The following is a 17,294-nucleotide window of genomic DNA, read 5'->3' as shown; positions in this document are numbered from 1 at the left end:
GTACAAATGGTTTCTATTTTTATGCTGCTCAAAAATCTTACCAGAAGAAGAAGGAGTTTCAAAGACAGCTGCTTTATCTGCTGGGAGGGCGAAAAAAGTTACCAACATGTAGGTATCAGAGATCAGATCACATAAATTAAATTAATGCACGATGAATAAAATGCACGTGTCTCTCCCAAGCAGCCGCTACACAACCGATTGTTCATTTGTTTTCTTTATCTTTACCTTCTGAGTTGCTGAATAACCGGTCACGGTTTGCTCGTGAGTGTTGCTGCGTGGTGTTAATGTGATTTTGAAGCTGACATTCTTGATAAATTGTTATTATAACATCACTATAGCACATACGCTCTTGCCATATATAGACATTTTGAATGAAGCTCTCTTAGTTCCTTTTAGAGAATAGCGCCGCGACTTGTGGCAAATTGCTCAATTTAATCATTTTCTTGTACTGTTTGGTATAGTTAGTTCGTGTGCATTACTATGACCCTGAATGAACCAAATGCATCTTTAAGGTCCAGCTTAAATAATTTACCCCCAAATTAAAATTCTGTTATCATTTACTTACCCTCATGTTGTTCCAACCCTGTATGGCTTTCTTTCCTCCGTGAAATAAAGATTATGTTATGCAGAATGTTAGCCTCAGTTGCAATTTTTAATTTCATTATTTCATACATTTATAGTGAATAGTGACTTGGGTTGCCAATTTTGTATCAGCTGGATACTGGACATTCCAGCTCTAAAGGCCGAAACATACTGTACACGAACACAGATGCGAATGCTTGGCCACAGCATTCCCAATTTGCGGTCCTGTTGGGTTACTGTGGCAGGAACACTCCTCTGTACTCGACAGAGATACCTTTAAACATCTGTGTCATTAAACTGGATGTTATTATTCATGTAAGTTGATATAATTATTGTGACTTTATCTCACTTGCTAAGCAATATTCTCTTTGAACTGTTGCACTTCCATGACAATAGTTGACATGAGGGATAAATCCCACTTCTATCAATCTTAACTTTTAATAAACTATTATTTGTCAAAAGAACGAAGCTGTAATCAACAAACCGGCTTTCAGTTTAAAAATGGGGTCATAAGATTGTAGACAGTATATAAAATAGTAAATAGGGCCTATATAACCAAAAACATGAATAGGCCTTCCCACTGTCTTAGTGCAAGTTTTAGTAGGCTACAATTTTAAGCAAACATTCATGGCATCAGTGTGACGTTTAAAAGCCTATATCTCACACAACTTATGTGAAAAAAGTTTCAGATGCATTTCTCTCAGTTTCTCAGCAGTTTGGGTGTGACATGCTTAAATACTGGCATTCCGGATGGATTTCATACAGAGCTCAATTTTGTTTCCCTAAATACGGGACGATGCATATTATATGGAGGGTTGGCAAACCTAATGGTGACTGAGAGTAAAATTCTGCTTAACATCTCTTTTTATGTTCCATGGAGAAAAGTTGGTTGGAACTGCATGGGGGTGAGTAAATGATGGCAGAATTTTTATGTTTGGGTGAACTATTACTGTAATTAATTTGAAAGTGAAGAGCTGATTGCTCTAGTGAATGAGCTTCCTATTGGTCTAACAATTTGGGTCTATTGGACTCTCTGCATGTTAAATTGTAGTTTCCAGAACAGACTTACCTAGCCTTTTCAAGATTTGTCTCCATATTAGGGCCTGCAAAGAACATTATAGCACAACCTCTCTAAAGCCCACACACTTCATCAGCATTTCACACTTGCTAAAGACAAAAAAAAGCTGTTGAAAGCCATCTTGTTTAATTACTGATCTGGAACCAGCTTGTCCCCACAAAAACAATTTGTAACATACAAGATAACTGGCTGAACTGATTCCATGTCAGTGTTAGATATAACTTTACATCATCCTTCTACTTCAGTCTCTTGTTTCCTGATTTGACCCTCAGCTGCACGAGAGCCAGTTTTTAAATGGTTAACTGGCAGTTCGGTCTGTCTGAATTCTGCAGGTGAGGCTGGTTATTTTATTCACAATTATGATATTGCAAACTCTACACTGTATGTAGCTTTGGCAGTTTTGCATGTGGTTTATTATTTTTATTTGAACGAATGTGGATGTTTATTTTGGCATGCCACATTTGGGTTTTTAATCTTTTTCTGAAGGTCTCAAATAATTATAATCAAGGAATGGTTATCGCCCCCAAAATGTCCTATTCCACAGATTCATCTGTATTTGATTTTTTGCAAAGAAATCATCCTGATCACTTTTTGTTCAAAAGACAAAAATCATGTAATTTAATCTTCATATGTTTGGTTCCATTTATAAATAATGAACTGGTTTTTAAATGATGATGTGTTGTCTGTTCTGGGGTTTATTATTTCTTATATATCTTTTATCTATATTCTTTACTAGATTAAAGTTCACTTTAGAATAACGGCAAGATGTAAAACAGATGTCACATATTCAGACAAACCCAACAGCAACAAATACAGACCACAGCTGCTTCTGCTTTTAAATTTTGCAGATAAGAAAACGTGTTAGTTTTAAATATTATTTACATGCGTTGTTGCCTACTCATGAAATGTTGCCATTGTTCTTGTTTTTGTTATAAATTAAAGGGTTAGTTCACCTAAAAATGTACATTCTGATGTCATTTACTCACCCTCATAACGTTCCAAACCCATATGACTTCCTTTTTACATGGATGATAAGAGAATTTCAATTCACAATGAAAGTGAATAGGGAAATACAGTGAAATGAGTTTGGAACAACATGAGGGTAAGTAAATTATGACAGAATTTTAATTTTGGGTGAACTATCCTTTTAATTACTTGAAATGCCTTCAACTGAGTATCCACAAGCTTTCATTTGCATGACATGTGGCCATTGTGGTGACTGAAGTGTTGAAAATAACTGTCAACTATTGCGAGAATGATATAGCTGCAGGCCGAGCTCCTTAAAGAGGCAGGAGCTCCAAACCGCCAGCAAAAATGTACAGAGCCCCTACACTAACCCTGTAGAAGTGTCACACATTTTGGAGTTGGCCTACTTGACTATTGCACAAGTCACAAAAATAGTATCATGTAGGAAATAAGTGATTTTAAGGTACTGAGTGAAGAGAGCAGCTTTAAACACCATGTCTGATCTGAGCTGTGGGGCGGGGGTGGACTTCATGCATGTTTTAACACATTATCTTTATCAGAACTTTATCATACTTATTAATTGTATACTTAAAGCATAATGAAAGAAGAAACTTAAGCTGCTAATAATGTTTTCCAACAACTCCTGGTTTCTACTCAAATTTAGAGTCACTGACATTTACTTCTCAGTTGACCCCTGCCTTTGGCGTGTGTGCAGGTGCGATGTCGACTGCGCAGTTGTTCAAATCGAACCTCTTCATGAGCGCTGGGACTTAGTGGAGGCATGTGCGGAACTACTGAACACCCAATGGCAACGCAGTATGGGGGCGCGAATGCACTCCCTCCATCAATCGGGCCACAACTATCCTGTGTGTCTCCTCCTACTGAAGGGGAAGAGGCTGAGTCAAGATGAGAAGTTAATCGGCCATGCCCGCTTATCCCGCATACTGGGAAGCCATAGTCTGTTTGTAGAGTCTGTTGTGGTGTGTAGCACACTGCGAGGGAAGGGCTATGGGCGTATCTTGATGGAGGGTGTAGAGCAATATGCAAAGGCACGGGGCTGCACCCGATTGTGCCTAACCACCCATGATAAGCAACACTTCTATGCCCATCTGGATTTTGTGCTGTCCAAACCTGTCCAGAGTGTCGGTACGCTGGCATCCTTCGTGTCTATGGAGGTGCTGCACAAGTTCTGTAGGACTGCGGAGAATGAGGATGAGATGAAGAGTGATGCTGCTAAATTATCTTCAAAATCAATAAATAATATGACACAGTCTGCATCTTCACCGATTCTGCCTCCACCACCTCCTCCTCCTCCTCCTCCTCCTCCTCTGTCTGGCTCTGTTCCTCCACCACCTCCATCTCCTGCTCCTTTGTCTTGGACTCCAGTTACTCAGACTCTGGAGCAAACACCATACACAGACAACAGAGGGCTGCCTATCTTCTGGATGCACAAGGACATCTGAAACAAATACACAAACGCAGTGTTTACTGTGTAATATAAACCTGTTTGAACTTTGGTGACTTAAAACACTGTGACAATCTTAATGTGCCTTAATACCAAAGATTTACTTTGTGTTTTAACTGCTATTTATGTAAAGTTTTTATTGTAAAATCAGTTGAAGGTTGACAAATTTCTCTGGACCAGATATATTTGCTGACATTTTGACACCTGCCTCAGTTTAAATGACTATCTCAAAATAAAACCTTTATAATATTTTTTAAGTGTTGTTCTTGTTTTTAAGAAGGATCGGATATGAGGTTGAGCAATGATGACTTGTAGCTGGGTTTTATCCACATATTTTTATTCCAATTTTGGGATATCGCTTAAAAAATCCTGGATGGAAACACCAAGATGTGAATAAATATGCATAAAAAAAACTTGTACGTTCACTTAAGGTAGAGCATTTTGGAATCAGCAAGAAGACATGCACATAAACTACAATGGAAACACATTTAGCAAATATATTCCTATAAAATGTATATAGGAACAGTGTTGGGTGTATCCGATTACAAAGTAATTAGTAATCAAATAACTTTTTAGTCAATAAAATTAGTGTAACACATTACATTTTAAATTCCTGTAATCAGATTACAATTACTGACTTTCATTTAATTACTTTTAAGTACATTACGTGCATTAAAGTAATATGTATAATTCATTTAAAATACACTGCCTGGCCCCAAAAAAGTTGCATACTCTAATATTTCGTTGCACAGCCTTTAGCTCTGATTATGGCATGCATTCATAGTGGCATTGTTTCAACAACCTTATACAACGTCACAACATTTATTTCTGTGAGTTGCGTACATTTTTGGCAGAGATCTTGTATTGATAACGGTAGAGTTGAATCACTCAAAGTCTTCTCCAGCACATCCTAAAGAATTTCAATGGGTTTAAGGTCAGGACTCTGTGGTGGCCAATACATGTGTGAAAAGGATTCCTCATGCTCCCTGAACCACTCTTTCACAATTTGAGCCCATTGAATTTTGGCATTGTCATCCTCGAATATGTAAGGGAAGAAAAAAATAATTGATGGAATAACCTAGACCTGACCAATTGAAGCAACCCCAGATCATAAAACTGCCTCCAGAAGCTTGCACAGTGAACTGGACTCATCAGACCACATGACCTTTTTCCATTGCTCCAATCTTTATGCTTCCTTGCAAATTGAAGTAATTTTTTCCAATTAGCCTCACTAACAAGTGGCTTTCTTGTGGCCACACAACTGTTTAGTCCCAATCCTGTAAGTTCTCGTCGCATTGTGAATGTGGAAATGCTCTTTCTTTCACTATTGAACATAGCCGTGAGTTCAACTGTTGATTGTTTATGATGTGACTTCACAAAGCATTGTAGTGATCTCAGATCACAATCATTCAATATTTTTCTCTGACCACATTTCTTCCATTATTAAAACCAAGAAGGACAGTGGTGAACCGTCAGCTAACCCTAACCCACCACTATCCTTCTAGGTTTTAATAATGTGTTGCAATTCCAGTTAGTACCCAATTCCAGTTAGTACCCAATTCCAGTTATTTCAGCCATCTCCTTAGTTGTTTTTTTTAACTGCATCAGTAAGGGTAAATTAATTGTTGCCTACTGAAACAAAACTGCAATTATGATCCAATCACAGGCTCTTAAGTACATTATCTGCTTATTTAAATCCAAACAGTGACTTACCTAACAGTGACTTTTTTGGGATATGTGACAATGAATGAGGAGACAATATAGACATTTTGAATTTAAGCAGAAAAACTAAAACTTTTTTGGAAAAGGGATTTAGAAAGTAGCTTAAAAGTAAAATAATTAGTAATGTGATCACTTTTTAGATGAAGCAATCAGTAATGTACTCTGATTATTTTTGGAAAAGTAATTTATAGAGGGTTACTTATTTTGAGTAAATTACCCAGCACTGTATAGGAATATAAATGCGCATCAAAAAGTAATGTGATTTTGCCTCAACAAGCCATGTGAATACATAATGCACTCAGAGAATTTCAGAGAATATTATCACATATAGCATCTCTAATGTTGCTCTGGTTATTCTCAAAAGCTGGACACAAAGCCTGTCATAAAATTAATGTATATTGACTGTTAACTCCCAGAACAGTCTGACATGCTTTTGCTTCAGGGCTACCAAACATGAAGTTTGTCAGAGCATTTTATCTGCTTGCTCAAACCCGCAAATCATTTATTACATTTAATAAAACAGGCACAGTGGCTTTACAAAAACATGACTCATGGACAGGCCACAGAACTCTGCATATACCATCAGAATTGTAAAGCGTGTTATTTTAATTTAAGTTTTTCACTCCATTCCCCACCCACCCTTGCATGTTCATTTATTAATTTTTTTGACTTGCTCATGGTTTCAGCTATATTATTTTAGAATTCTCAACTCAATGCAAGACATTTCCCCTCAAAAAAGAAAATACCAAAAATGTCAGCAGGTTCCGACTGGGCTTGCTCATTGGAGATTTACATTGTGTCCATAATGTCCTTATTTCTTGTTCTGTAGTTTTTATGGCACTACACTTTGGTGAAAACAAGAATCATCTTACTATACCTACAAAAAATATTTTTACATGGCATGTTGCACATATTGCAGCACTTTTTCTGGTGAAAGGAACACTAGACACTAAAACAATGAATTGTATTCCCTTTCACACAAATTATGAGTAAATGGCAGATTATTAGTTCATAAACACATACTTTTCCTTTTCCTCACAATTATATTTTATTACATCAAAACACTTACTATTAATATTTTAACATTTGCATTACATAACCAACTACATTCATAAACTGTAGCTCAATTGATACAGTAATACAAGTCCTGAGTTGAAAGTGAGACAAAAGTGTCATAGTAGTACCACACAATGACAGTTGCTTTTTATGTCACTGTCGCTAAGGTTTAGGTTTAGGGTATCGAGGTATGTTTCGTTGATTTAAAGACTGATAAAGCATTAACCATAAAAACCTCATCTGATTGGGAGAAAATGTAACTTGCTTTTTGCGCCATTCAGTGTAACGTTTCATTTTGGAATGTGAAAGGCAATTTCAGCAATAATAGGCTATTGCCACAGTCACGTCATTTTCATGAGATCCAGTTCACCAAAACTTTAATTAAGCTTCAATCTAGATTATTGCTGCAGGGTATGTTTTTGTCTGGATATTAGTGACACTAAATCTATCTGTGTGTGTATTTCATAGGCATGCTCTTTGGATCCTTTATACCCCATCCCATCCTCACCTTAGCCCTGTCAGTCATTTTGTCCCACAGCAACCCATCTTCTCAAAATATAGTGAAAGGGATGGAGTCTGTTTTGGGGCGGAAAGGCTTTTCAGTGATCTGGAATATGCCTACAGCACGGTGTCAGCGTCGATATGGAGTCTCCTTGCCCTTGCGCCAGTACAACATTATACATAACTCAGAACAGAGGTTTCTCGGTCAGAATATCAACTTATTTTATCAGCGCCGTCTGGGCCTCTACCCCTACATCAACCGTCAAGGGTCGAAGGTCAATGGTGGACTGCCTCAACATGGAAACCTGAAGGCTCATCTTTTATTGGCAGAGGCACAGATCAGTGATGTCTTGCAGCAGACATTCAGTGGATTAGCTGTGATAGATTGGGAGGCGTGGCAACCCACATGGATGTTGAACTTCGGGACAAGAATGGTATATCGGAAATTTTCTAAGCAGCTGGTTAGGTGGGAACATCCAGAGATGTTGGAGAAGGAAGTGAAATTAAAGGCGAAGGAAGAGTTTGAATCAGCAGCAAGAGATTTTATGGGAGAAACTCTTCGCCTTGGAGTTCATCTTTGTCCTAAGGGGTTATGGGGGTTTTATGGGTTTCCCAGTTGCTTTAACAACAATGTCCAGGGAAAGAGTGGCTACACAGGGCAGTGCCATAATGGCACAGAGAAGTTGAATGACAAACTGGCAGTGCTATGGCAACAGTCCACTGCCCTGTATCCGAGCATTTATGTGTGGCGTAAGCTAGCTGGACACACTCATGTTCAACTCATGGTGAGACACCGTATACTAGAGGCCCTCCGAGTGGCATCCCAACACTCACCTGGCACTGCAGCACTCCCTGTTTTCCCTTATGCCAGAGTGGCATTCACACACACCTTGATGTTCTTGAATCAGGTACGTTCACATGCACTCAGCTGTTCCTAAAAAAAAAAAGGGCCCAAACATACACATCTTGCAGCATACAAGCTATGAATCCATCACTTTTGGTATTGCTCATTCTTAGCAGAGGTTGACCAACATTGGATATTTCTGATACTGATAACTAAGAAAAAGCTGATATCCGATTAATCATCTGAAAATCGATTTATTGAAAGTCTTTCCCTGACTGGGACGGGCACCAACAAAGAGGCTACAAGAGTCTAAATTTAATTAAATCCCAGATGCAGTTTACTGTACATCCAAAATCCCAATAATAACCATAAAAACTTAAGATTTGGAGCATAACGTGGGACTTTTATCTATACACAAGCCCGAAATATACTATGGAATTTTATTTTGAAATGTCTGTGCTCCCAGCTGCTTACACAAATACAAAAGGGAAACAAAATATACACTTTTACAATAATCCACAATGTGTCACAATAAAAAGACTATAAGATAAACATTGTCATATAATAAATACTGTATGAGCAGGAATCCATCAACAGTAGATAATCAGCGATCCAGTTATATGGAATCATTTAAAAACAGATTTTTTTCCTTTTCTTGTGACACTGTAATACAAACCCTTAAAGGGATAGTTCACCCAAAAATGAAAATTCTCTCGTCATTTACTCCCTTTCATGCCAACCCAGATATGTATGACTTACTTTCTTCTGTAGAACGCATACGAAGATTTTTATAATATCTCAGCTCTGTAGATCCATACAATGCAAGTGAATGGTGACCAGACCTTTCAAGCTCCAAAAATCACAAAGGCAGCATAATAGTAATCAGTAAGACTCCAGTGGTTAAATCCATGTCTTCAAAAGCAATATGATTGGTGTGGGTGAAAAACAGATCAATATTTATGTCCTTTTTACTATAAATCTCCACTTTCACATTCTGAAAGTGAAGGTGGAGATTTATAGTAAAAGAAAAGGATTGAAATATTGAGCTGTTTCTTACCCAAAGTGATTGGATCGCTCCTGAATATATTAAACCACTGGAGTCTTGTGGATTACCCTTATGCTACCTTTAAGTGATTTTTGGAGCTTGAAATGTCTGGTCAACATTCACTTGCATTGTATGGGCCTACAAATATGACACATTCTTCTAAAAATATTTGTTTGTGTTCTGCAGAATAAAGAAAGTCATACACATCTGGGATGACATGAGGTTGAGTAAATAATGAGAGAATTTTCATTTTTGGGTGAACTATCCTTTTAAGTATTAAACTTCAGCACATACTTTAACTCGTCCTGCATGTGCTACGGACATAAATTATATCTCAAAGTTTGGATTGTTGAGGAGATACTGTATGTGCTATTACTTACTTAAGCAAATGGACTTGTGATTTTTGCCTGACCTACCTTAAAACAAGCAACAACAAAAAAAAGACTATTTTTTTCCCCTGTAGACTTGTATCAAAGGAGCCATATCTAGGGACCAGAACATCATTACTTGTCCTTTTGATTTGAACCAGTAAGCAACCACTTAGCAACGTCCTAACAACTACATAGCATCCATCCATCCATCGTCAACCACTTATCCTGTGTACAGGGTCGCGGGGGGCTGGAGCCTATCCCAGCTAACATTGGGCGAAAGGCGGGGGACACCCTGGACAGGTCGCCAGTCCATCGCAGGGCACAACTACATAGCAATGCACAAAAACACCCGAACACCTTACCAACAGCATTGTCATCGTTTTTTTTTTAATGTGAAGAAGCACCACTCACATTTTTGTCAGAAACTGTAAAAATCTAGTTTTTGATGTGTTTATAATTTATGTTCTTGGATAGAATCTTTCTTACCCAAGCACTACACAAGAAGATGCATATATTGGGAACATGGAACACCGTCAGTAGAACTGTACTGCTAGATACTGTACATTGAGTGTAAAGATAAAAAGTCACAAAATCCAATACGATCACACTTTGAATAGTTATTGTGCCCCTGTAACTCTTTTGTGGTCCTATAATTTGACCACTTCCACATGTTGTCTCACATTGTGAAGGTCAGAATTTGATGTTTCATGTTTGCGCTGAGCTCCAGCCTTATCATGCATTAATTGATTTATCTCTCCAGCCAAGAATAGATATGCCCACTCAGAAACCTAGCTAAAACCAAACCATTCCCTCTCAGACAGCTGGTTCTTTCTGAAAGTGTTTATTGGGGCTAATCAGAGAGTAGTTACTGAATGTATGTGTGTTGATCTTTGCAGACAGATTTGGAGCACACACTAGGGGAGAGTGCTGCTTTAGGTGCAGCTGGAGTTGTGTTATGGGGTGAGCTGAGTTTCACCAAATCCAAGGTCAGTGTCTGTGTGTGCAAGAGGTTATGACGTGTGTTACCGAAATGCTTTAAAGATATACACCCAAAATTTTTAATTCTGTCATCATTTACTTGTATGCCATTACACTGGTTCAATTACACACGAGGTCCCTCGTTTTCTTTAAATAAAAGCAAAAATCGAAGTTATAGTGAGGCGCTTACAATGGATGTGAATGGAGAAAATTTTTGGAGGGTTTAAAGGCAGAAATGTGAATCTTATAATTTTATAAAAGTACTTACATTGATTTTTCAGATAAAACTTGGGTATTATTTGAGCTGTAACGTCATTTAAATTATAACGTCATTTTAGGGTGTTAAGTAGTCATAGCAACAAAGTTGTAAAATTGTATATAACTTTCCACAGAAAAGGTTCATAGATTTGATCATGCTAAAAGCATGTTAACACATATATATTGTTTACTTCTTGTGGCTTTACTTTTAATACAGTGAGTATTTTAACCTTTACAGATTGGCCCCATTCATTTCTATTGTAAGTGCCTCACTGTCACCCAGATTTTTGCTTTTTATAAAGAAAATGAGGGACTAGTCAAAATTATTTTTGTGGTAATCAACATTATGCCACAAAATGCTGTCGATTGTATTGAACCTTTAACTTGTATTGAATCTGGTGTGCCATGACATCTTTCAGCCACCAGATTGGCTATATGACGGAGGGGCTTATCTTTCCACTTAAGTAAAATTATACGGTGGGCCAGGAGTGACGCAAATGCTAGAGAATCTGATGACAAGCACACCTCCTCTGGAGCAACTCCATAAATAGCAGAAATGGGATTTGGGTTAATATCTTGATTGTATGTCTGTGAAAAAGTATAAAATATAGAGGACCAAAAAGGAGCTGTAGAATGACATGGAAAAAAAAACATGTGATATAGATTAGAAGGGGCACTAGGGTATTTTTGGCAGGTCAGATCTGTGTCAGGGTATAATCCAGGGACGTAGATTCTAGGGGAAGTAATCCCCAAATAATCAAATCAAGCAAGTTCAACCCAGCACGAACAATGGAAACATGGGTAATTGCTTCACGCTCCATGTCTTGGGATGTCATATTCTTTGTTCAAATGTCAGAAACATACTTTAATTCCATCCAAGAACACAGAGGAACAGCTAAATCCAGCAGAGCGGCAATGTGGGGTATGGAAATGGTAAAATTTGTTTGCTTGTGGCCATAATCTGAATTTCATCTAAATTGCGACCATGGTCCATATCCTAAGAGAGCACCAAACAATAGAGTTGTTGGAGCGATGCATCCTACTTGGAGGCAAGTGAGCACAAATCAGGGATGCCGGAGCTATTGTTTCTCAAGAATGTTGTTCCATAGTGGACCAAGAGTGAGTAAATAATGACAGTATTTTTATTTTTGGGTAAACTTTCCTTTTAATTTCTACTTAATTCAGATGCATTACAGGCCATATATGATACAGTACATGCTTTACAACTCCTTGCTTGACAGCTGTTATGATATAATAATGTTTTTCTATTTCTTTAGCGGCAGTGTACACTCTTGCGCAAGTACCTCAGCTCAGTATTAGGGGAGTATGCTGCTGCTCTGCAGGCTGGTGTGAGGCACTGCAGTGAGAGAATTTGTAACTCCCAAGGACGCTGTGCTCGACGGGACCCACACTCGGGTCACATGATCCCTCTATATGACTCCTATGATGCCGACAGTCTCAACGACATAAGATCAAATTTCAAGTGTGTGTGTTATGAAGGATGGAGTGGAAAGCAGTGCGAGAAAACAAGTACCTGAGAACAGAGGTGTCCGAAATGTGTGTGTTTCTGTTGTTTTTATTTCTCTTTTTATTATAAAGCAAACTGGTAACACTACACAAGTTTCCATTTGTTAACATGAACTAACAATCAACAATATTTTACATAATTTATGGTGTTATTACTTGGTTAATGTTAATTTCAACATAGTAATACATTTTTTAAATATTAAAATAAACATTTAATGCATTATGAACTAACATTAACAAAAGATTCATAAATGCTGTAAAAATATATTTTTCATGATACCTAATGCATTAACTAATGTTAATAAATGGGACCTTGCTATAAAGTGTTACCAGTACACTGACTAAAATAGTTTCTGATGACCAAATAAATGTTTAAAATCCTGTAACCAGAATACAAGCACTTTTTCATTTATAAATCATTTCACTCTTTATTTATTGTAAATATTATTTTTTCTCCCTATATATATATATATATATAACATCATGGCTCTGGCTCTTAATAATATACACTCATTGTCAATATACGTTCATTCAAGAGAGCTCACTGTAGTCCATTCAAGAGTTTTGGTTAAAAAAACAATCTACCTTGTTCCTGCTTTGGGAGGTTTTTGCCATAATGAACATTAACAAATTATAACATTTAAGAACTGGTCATAGGTATCACACAGGTGTGTCCACAAAACTCTAACTCTTTCTCTGATTAACTTTTAGTCATTGTAGTTTAGTGCATGAGGGCAGCGTATAAGCAGTATTTATCTTAAGAGTGTAGAGGACATTTAATAGGAGTGGAATGGTAAGAGACCAGAAAACTAAAGATACTGATGAGATCTTTGTGGCCTTATGTGCTGTTTTCCTTTTGAGTTACAAAAATGAAACTTTTAAAACATATGAGAAATTTCAGCCATAAAACTGTCAGATCGTATTGTTCATTAAAAAAAAAAAAAAAAACAGGCCAAGTAAATGTCTTTGAGCAAGTCAATGCACTAGTGGATACTTTTGGAATAGCAAAACAAGACAGAGAATCACACATGTTGATCTGAATTTCTCCATCATGTTGGCAAAGTGTAGCAGAATTTTGTGTTGATTGTTATTTTCATGGTCGCTGTTTATTTCCCACTGCAGTCAAGTTCAAGTGCATCTTGTGTACCTCTTGTAAGAGTAGGGAGATTTCTTCAGCTGCTTCTGGTTTCTGTTTCACCATCTCCAAGAGTGTGTGAAGAGCACTGCTCTGCTGTACTGGAATGTTGGTAAGAGGAACCGATGTTATTTGAAGAAATTACAAAATATATGTTTGAACAGAACCTTTAAAGGTGAAGTGACGCTAGTGGTTAAGAAATTACACACTTCACCTTTTAAACCAATATTTCACCCAAAAATATAAATACTCTCATTTACTCATCTTCATGCCTCCCCAGATGTGGAAGACTTTATTTTTTCTGCTTAACACAAAGATTAGAAGAATATTTCAGCTCTCTAGGACCTCACAATGAAAGTGAATGGGTACCAAAATTTTGAAGCTCCAAAAAGCACATAAAGGCAGGATAAAAGTAATCCATAAGACTCCAGTGGTTAAATCCATATCTTCAGAAGTGATATGATAGATGTGGGTGAGAAACAGATCAATATTTAAGTCATTTTTACTATTAATCACTTTCACATATTTTCTTTTGTTTTTGCCGATTTACATTCTTTGGGCATATCGCCACCTACTGGGTAGGGAGGAGAATTTATAGAAAAAACAGACTTAAATATTGATCTGTTTCTCACCCATATTAATCATATTGCTTCTGAAGATATGGATTTAATCATTTGAGTCTTATGGATTACTTCTATCCTGCCTTTATGTGCTTTTTGAGCTTCATAATATTGGTACCCATTCACTTGCATTGTATGAATCCACAGAGCTGAAATATTCTTCTGACAATTTTCATTTGAGTTCAGTAGAGGAAAGAAAGTTATACACTTCTGGGATGGCATGAGGGTAAATTATGGGATAATTTTTATTTTTGATGTGAACTATCCCTTTAAGTCTAGCCTAACATTATTTCAGAATGATACAATGACTGGATAAGAAAGTGGTATAAAAAACAGATTATCTCACCTAAAAAACTGAAGATAAGAATGAGCGCGAGGAGGGCTACAATAATAGCTGCACATGCTAAGAAATAACGCCACCTAGCGGAAGTGCAAATGTCATTCAGACTGCTCACACAGGGCCTTCTCGAGGATTGTGCTGTTTGACAGTCAACTGGCCTGTCTTGCATGTGAAGGATCCCATTGGTGGAGGGAGGCGGCGGGCGGGGTGGTATTACACCTGGAAGTAAGGAGCATGTTTAAGTTGCCATGAAACCATTGAAGATCTACAACATATCTTCAAAAGTGCATGTTGGTGTGACACATATCAGTTATATAGCAACCTGGACAGAGATAATTTTATATTAGATGTTATTCAGTGTTGACATGAATATAAACATGATACCTTTGTTGTGCTGCTCAAAGTGTGTTCGGTGCAAATCATTGATGGAATCAACTGAATGGAGCTCAATCTCTGTCAGGTCTCTGTCACTGACACGAACAAATGCTGGCGGAGGAGTGGACTTCATGATCACTCCAACAACTGAAAAACTGAGAAAGAACACATCTGATTTAATATTGTAGATAGGAGATTATGACAACAGAACCGAAGAATAGAGCAGAAAATGGGTGAATGGATATGCATTAAACAGATAAAAATTGTCACCAATTAGTTCTAAAAATAACTTGTTCATGGAGTAAGAACTTTCAAAGGTTCTCCGAGAAACCCTCCCATGGGCTTCTAGACAACAAACAAAATTAACAACAGAACCTTACAGGGAAAGTCCATGGGTGCACCCAAAAATGACAATTCTGCCAACATTTACTCACCCTCATATTGTTCCAAATCTGTGTGACTTTCTTTATACTGTGGAACACAAAAGGATATGTTAGGCAAAATGTTAACCTCAGGGTGCTTTCACAATGGCACTTTTGGTATGCACCTGGGTTTGATGTCAAAGTTCAGTTCATTTGGAAGGGGCACACGAGGTGCCTTTGGTGGTGTGTTGAAGCGGGTTTCACCCAGGGCGCCAAACAAGCTAGAACTGCTACTGACCGCTACTGATGATATATAATAGTGTCTTTGCAGGCTCCCGGTCACAATTATTATGATACAGTGCATTTCTCATACCTGCTTGTCTCCAAATAAATCGCCATCAGTGAACAGCTCACATTCTTTACATCTTTTGAGACGCATCCGTGGGCTCACGGCATACAAACACTAACGTTCTTCCAAGTTATAACACATTCAATGCATCCGCGTTTTGTGCATGTAAAGTTTTGGTGGAACTAACTAATAATTAAGCTGATGACTTCAAGTTGTTACCTGGTTCCAGTGGTAAACAGTTGCAGCTTGTACTCATGTTGATGATGCAATCGGACCACGGTTTCGATTCCAAATAATATGATGTGAACAGAGACCAGCGGGGACAGGGGGAGGAGGTAGAAAATGAACTCCGGTTCGGACCAAGAAATCCAACCAAGTGTGAAAGCACCCTCAGTCACCTTTGCCTTTTAATTTTATGGAAAAAGATGCAATGAAAGTGAATGATGACTGAGACTGACAATTTACTTAACATCTTATTTTAAGTTCCTCAGACTGGGTTAGGAACAACACAAGGATGGGTAAATAATAGCAGGTATTTCATTTTTAGGTTAACTAGCCCTTTAAAATTAAAGCAGAACATCATGTAGCTTTGCATGGTGTGAGGCTACAGGGTTGTTGTTGTTATTTGTCTTGGCCAGTTTTCCAAGCATGAGCCAAGACTGAAAACAGCAGCAGTTTGCAAAGACTACAAACAGCAGTGGTGATATGTTACATGTTTCCATATTTGATAGTGAACAAACAAGGACATTAATTCGTTTTATACTCTTCAGTAAGTGACTCTAACAAACACATAGGCCTACTCTTTTGCAAGAAATGCTAAATCAAATTCTAAACCTAAATTATTTAGTTAATAGTCTTAGAAACAGTAGCAGGTGATCTCAATTATGTTAATAATTATGATTTTTTTTTTGTTGTTGGTTTTTTACTTATTCGCTAAAAATATATTTTGTTTTCAAGATTTATATATTTGTATTAGTATTCACTTACCCTCATGTTTTGTTTACCCTTTAGACTTACCCTCAGGTTTTGTTTTCATCAAACGCTGGTAGACGTCTCTGAGTTGCCGTGTTGTTTACAAGATATAACCCCTTACATCAGAGAAAAAGAGAGAAAAGATTTTATTTGGATAGTTTTTTCAATATATAATGAAGTAGCTGACGACGGTCTTCGCAGGTCTTAAGTGATCTGGGTCCGTCTCGTCCGCCTAGCTGGCACCTCTACCCCCATACAAACTCAAAATCCCCGCACCCAAAATAGCTACAGTCTCATGGAGGAGAAACACGGGTTATTTATAGATTTTGGGCCTAATAATCAGTAGGTACCATACGGACAGTGAATATTGTGATATCAACATTGAGTAAGAGGAGAAAAGTGCAAAATAATAGACGGCAACAACTTGCATGTCACGTATAAACACTTCTATTTAAAATGCAGTATTTTACAAACTTATTTACATGATTTTCATGTAGCTGCAGTATTGTGCGGTGTATTCGTTTTTAATGCAACATACAGAAGGCTGCAGTAGTTTTAATGAATGTTTAAATTGAGTTAGGGACCGTTCACACTTGTTTGCGTCCGTCTGTGTTGTTTCACATTATTTCTCTATATGGAAACATGCAACGTCTTTGACCTAGTGCAGGAGCACCTTTTTAGACACCATGTCACTTAACGATTTTCAACGGTCAAAAACGCGTTTCGAGACAGCTGCTTTCGTTTTTGT

General features: G+C 37.5%; 3 protein-coding genes across 3 annotated transcripts; 2 read left to right on the top strand and 1 right to left on the bottom strand.

Annotated features, from left to right (window-relative positions):
* Positions 1 to 1,786: 1,786 nt before the first annotated feature.
* On the top strand, positions 1,787 to 4,324 carry LOC127620778 (N-alpha-acetyltransferase 80). The gene has a single exon (XM_052094011.1). It carries the CDS (start codon positions 3,253 to 3,255, stop codon positions 4,087 to 4,089), a length of 837 nt encoding a protein of 278 aa, XP_051949971.1. The 5' UTR covers positions 1,787 to 3,252; the 3' UTR covers positions 4,090 to 4,324.
* Positions 1,986 to 12,413, top strand: hyal3 (hyaluronidase 3). Its single transcript, XM_052094008.1, has 4 exons — positions 1,986 to 1,992; positions 7,338 to 8,278; positions 10,527 to 10,616; positions 12,144 to 12,413. Exons 2-4 carry the CDS (start codon positions 7,340 to 7,342, stop codon positions 12,402 to 12,404), a joined length of 1,290 nt encoding a protein of 429 aa, XP_051949968.1. The 5' UTR covers positions 1,986 to 1,992; positions 7,338 to 7,339; the 3' UTR covers positions 12,405 to 12,413.
* A 75-nt stretch (positions 12,414 to 12,488) lies between these two features.
* On the bottom strand, positions 12,489 to 16,962 carry si:dkey-20d21.12 (uncharacterized protein LOC556245 homolog). The gene is made up of 4 exons (XM_052094012.1): positions 16,592 to 16,962; positions 14,873 to 15,018; positions 14,495 to 14,707; positions 12,489 to 13,629 (listed from the first exon to the last, which is right to left on the bottom strand). Exons 2-4 carry the CDS (start codon positions 14,994 to 14,996, stop codon positions 13,487 to 13,489), a joined length of 480 nt encoding a protein of 159 aa, XP_051949972.1. The 5' UTR covers positions 14,997 to 15,018; positions 16,592 to 16,962; the 3' UTR covers positions 12,489 to 13,486.
* Between the last annotated feature and the right edge of the window lie 332 nt (positions 16,963 to 17,294).

Source organism: Xyrauchen texanus, chromosome 27 (genome assembly GCF_025860055.1).
Source record: "Xyrauchen texanus isolate HMW12.3.18 chromosome 27, RBS_HiC_50CHRs, whole genome shotgun sequence".
Taxonomy (NCBI): domain Eukaryota; kingdom Metazoa; phylum Chordata; class Actinopteri; order Cypriniformes; family Catostomidae; genus Xyrauchen; species Xyrauchen texanus.
This window is presented reverse-complemented; position numbering and strand designations above follow the sequence as displayed.

What these genes read in the sequence shown, in the direction of transcription:
- LOC127620778 (XM_052094011.1), top strand. Translation starts at nt 3,253, where the DNA reads ATGTTTTCCAACAACTCCTGGTTTCTACTCAAATTTAGAGTCACTGAC.
- hyal3 (XM_052094008.1), top strand. Translation starts at nt 7,340, where the DNA reads ATGCTCTTTGGATCCTTTATACCCCATCCCATCCTCACCTTAGCCCTG. An exon ending in CCTTGATGTTCTTGAATCAG is followed by an intron (nt 8,279 to 10,526) that starts GTACGTTCACAT and finishes TGATCTTTGCAG; the next exon opens with ACAGATTTGGAGCACACACT. An exon ending in TGAGTTTCACCAAATCCAAG is followed by an intron (nt 10,617 to 12,143) that starts GTCAGTGTCTGT and finishes CTATTTCTTTAG; the next exon opens with CGGCAGTGTACACTCTTGCG.
- si:dkey-20d21.12 (XM_052094012.1), bottom strand. Translation starts at nt 14,996, where the DNA reads ATGAAGTCCACTCCTCCGCCAGCATTTGTTCGTGTCAGTGACAGAGAC. An exon ending in CTTTGAGCAGCACAACAAAG is followed by an intron (nt 14,708 to 14,872) that starts GTATCATGTTTA and finishes CCTTACTTCCAG; the next exon opens with GTGTAATACCACCCCGCCCG. An exon ending in TCTTATCTTCAGTTTTTTAG is followed by an intron (nt 13,630 to 14,494) that starts GTGAGATAATCT and finishes CCAACATTCCAG; the next exon opens with TACAGCAGAGCAGTGCTCTT.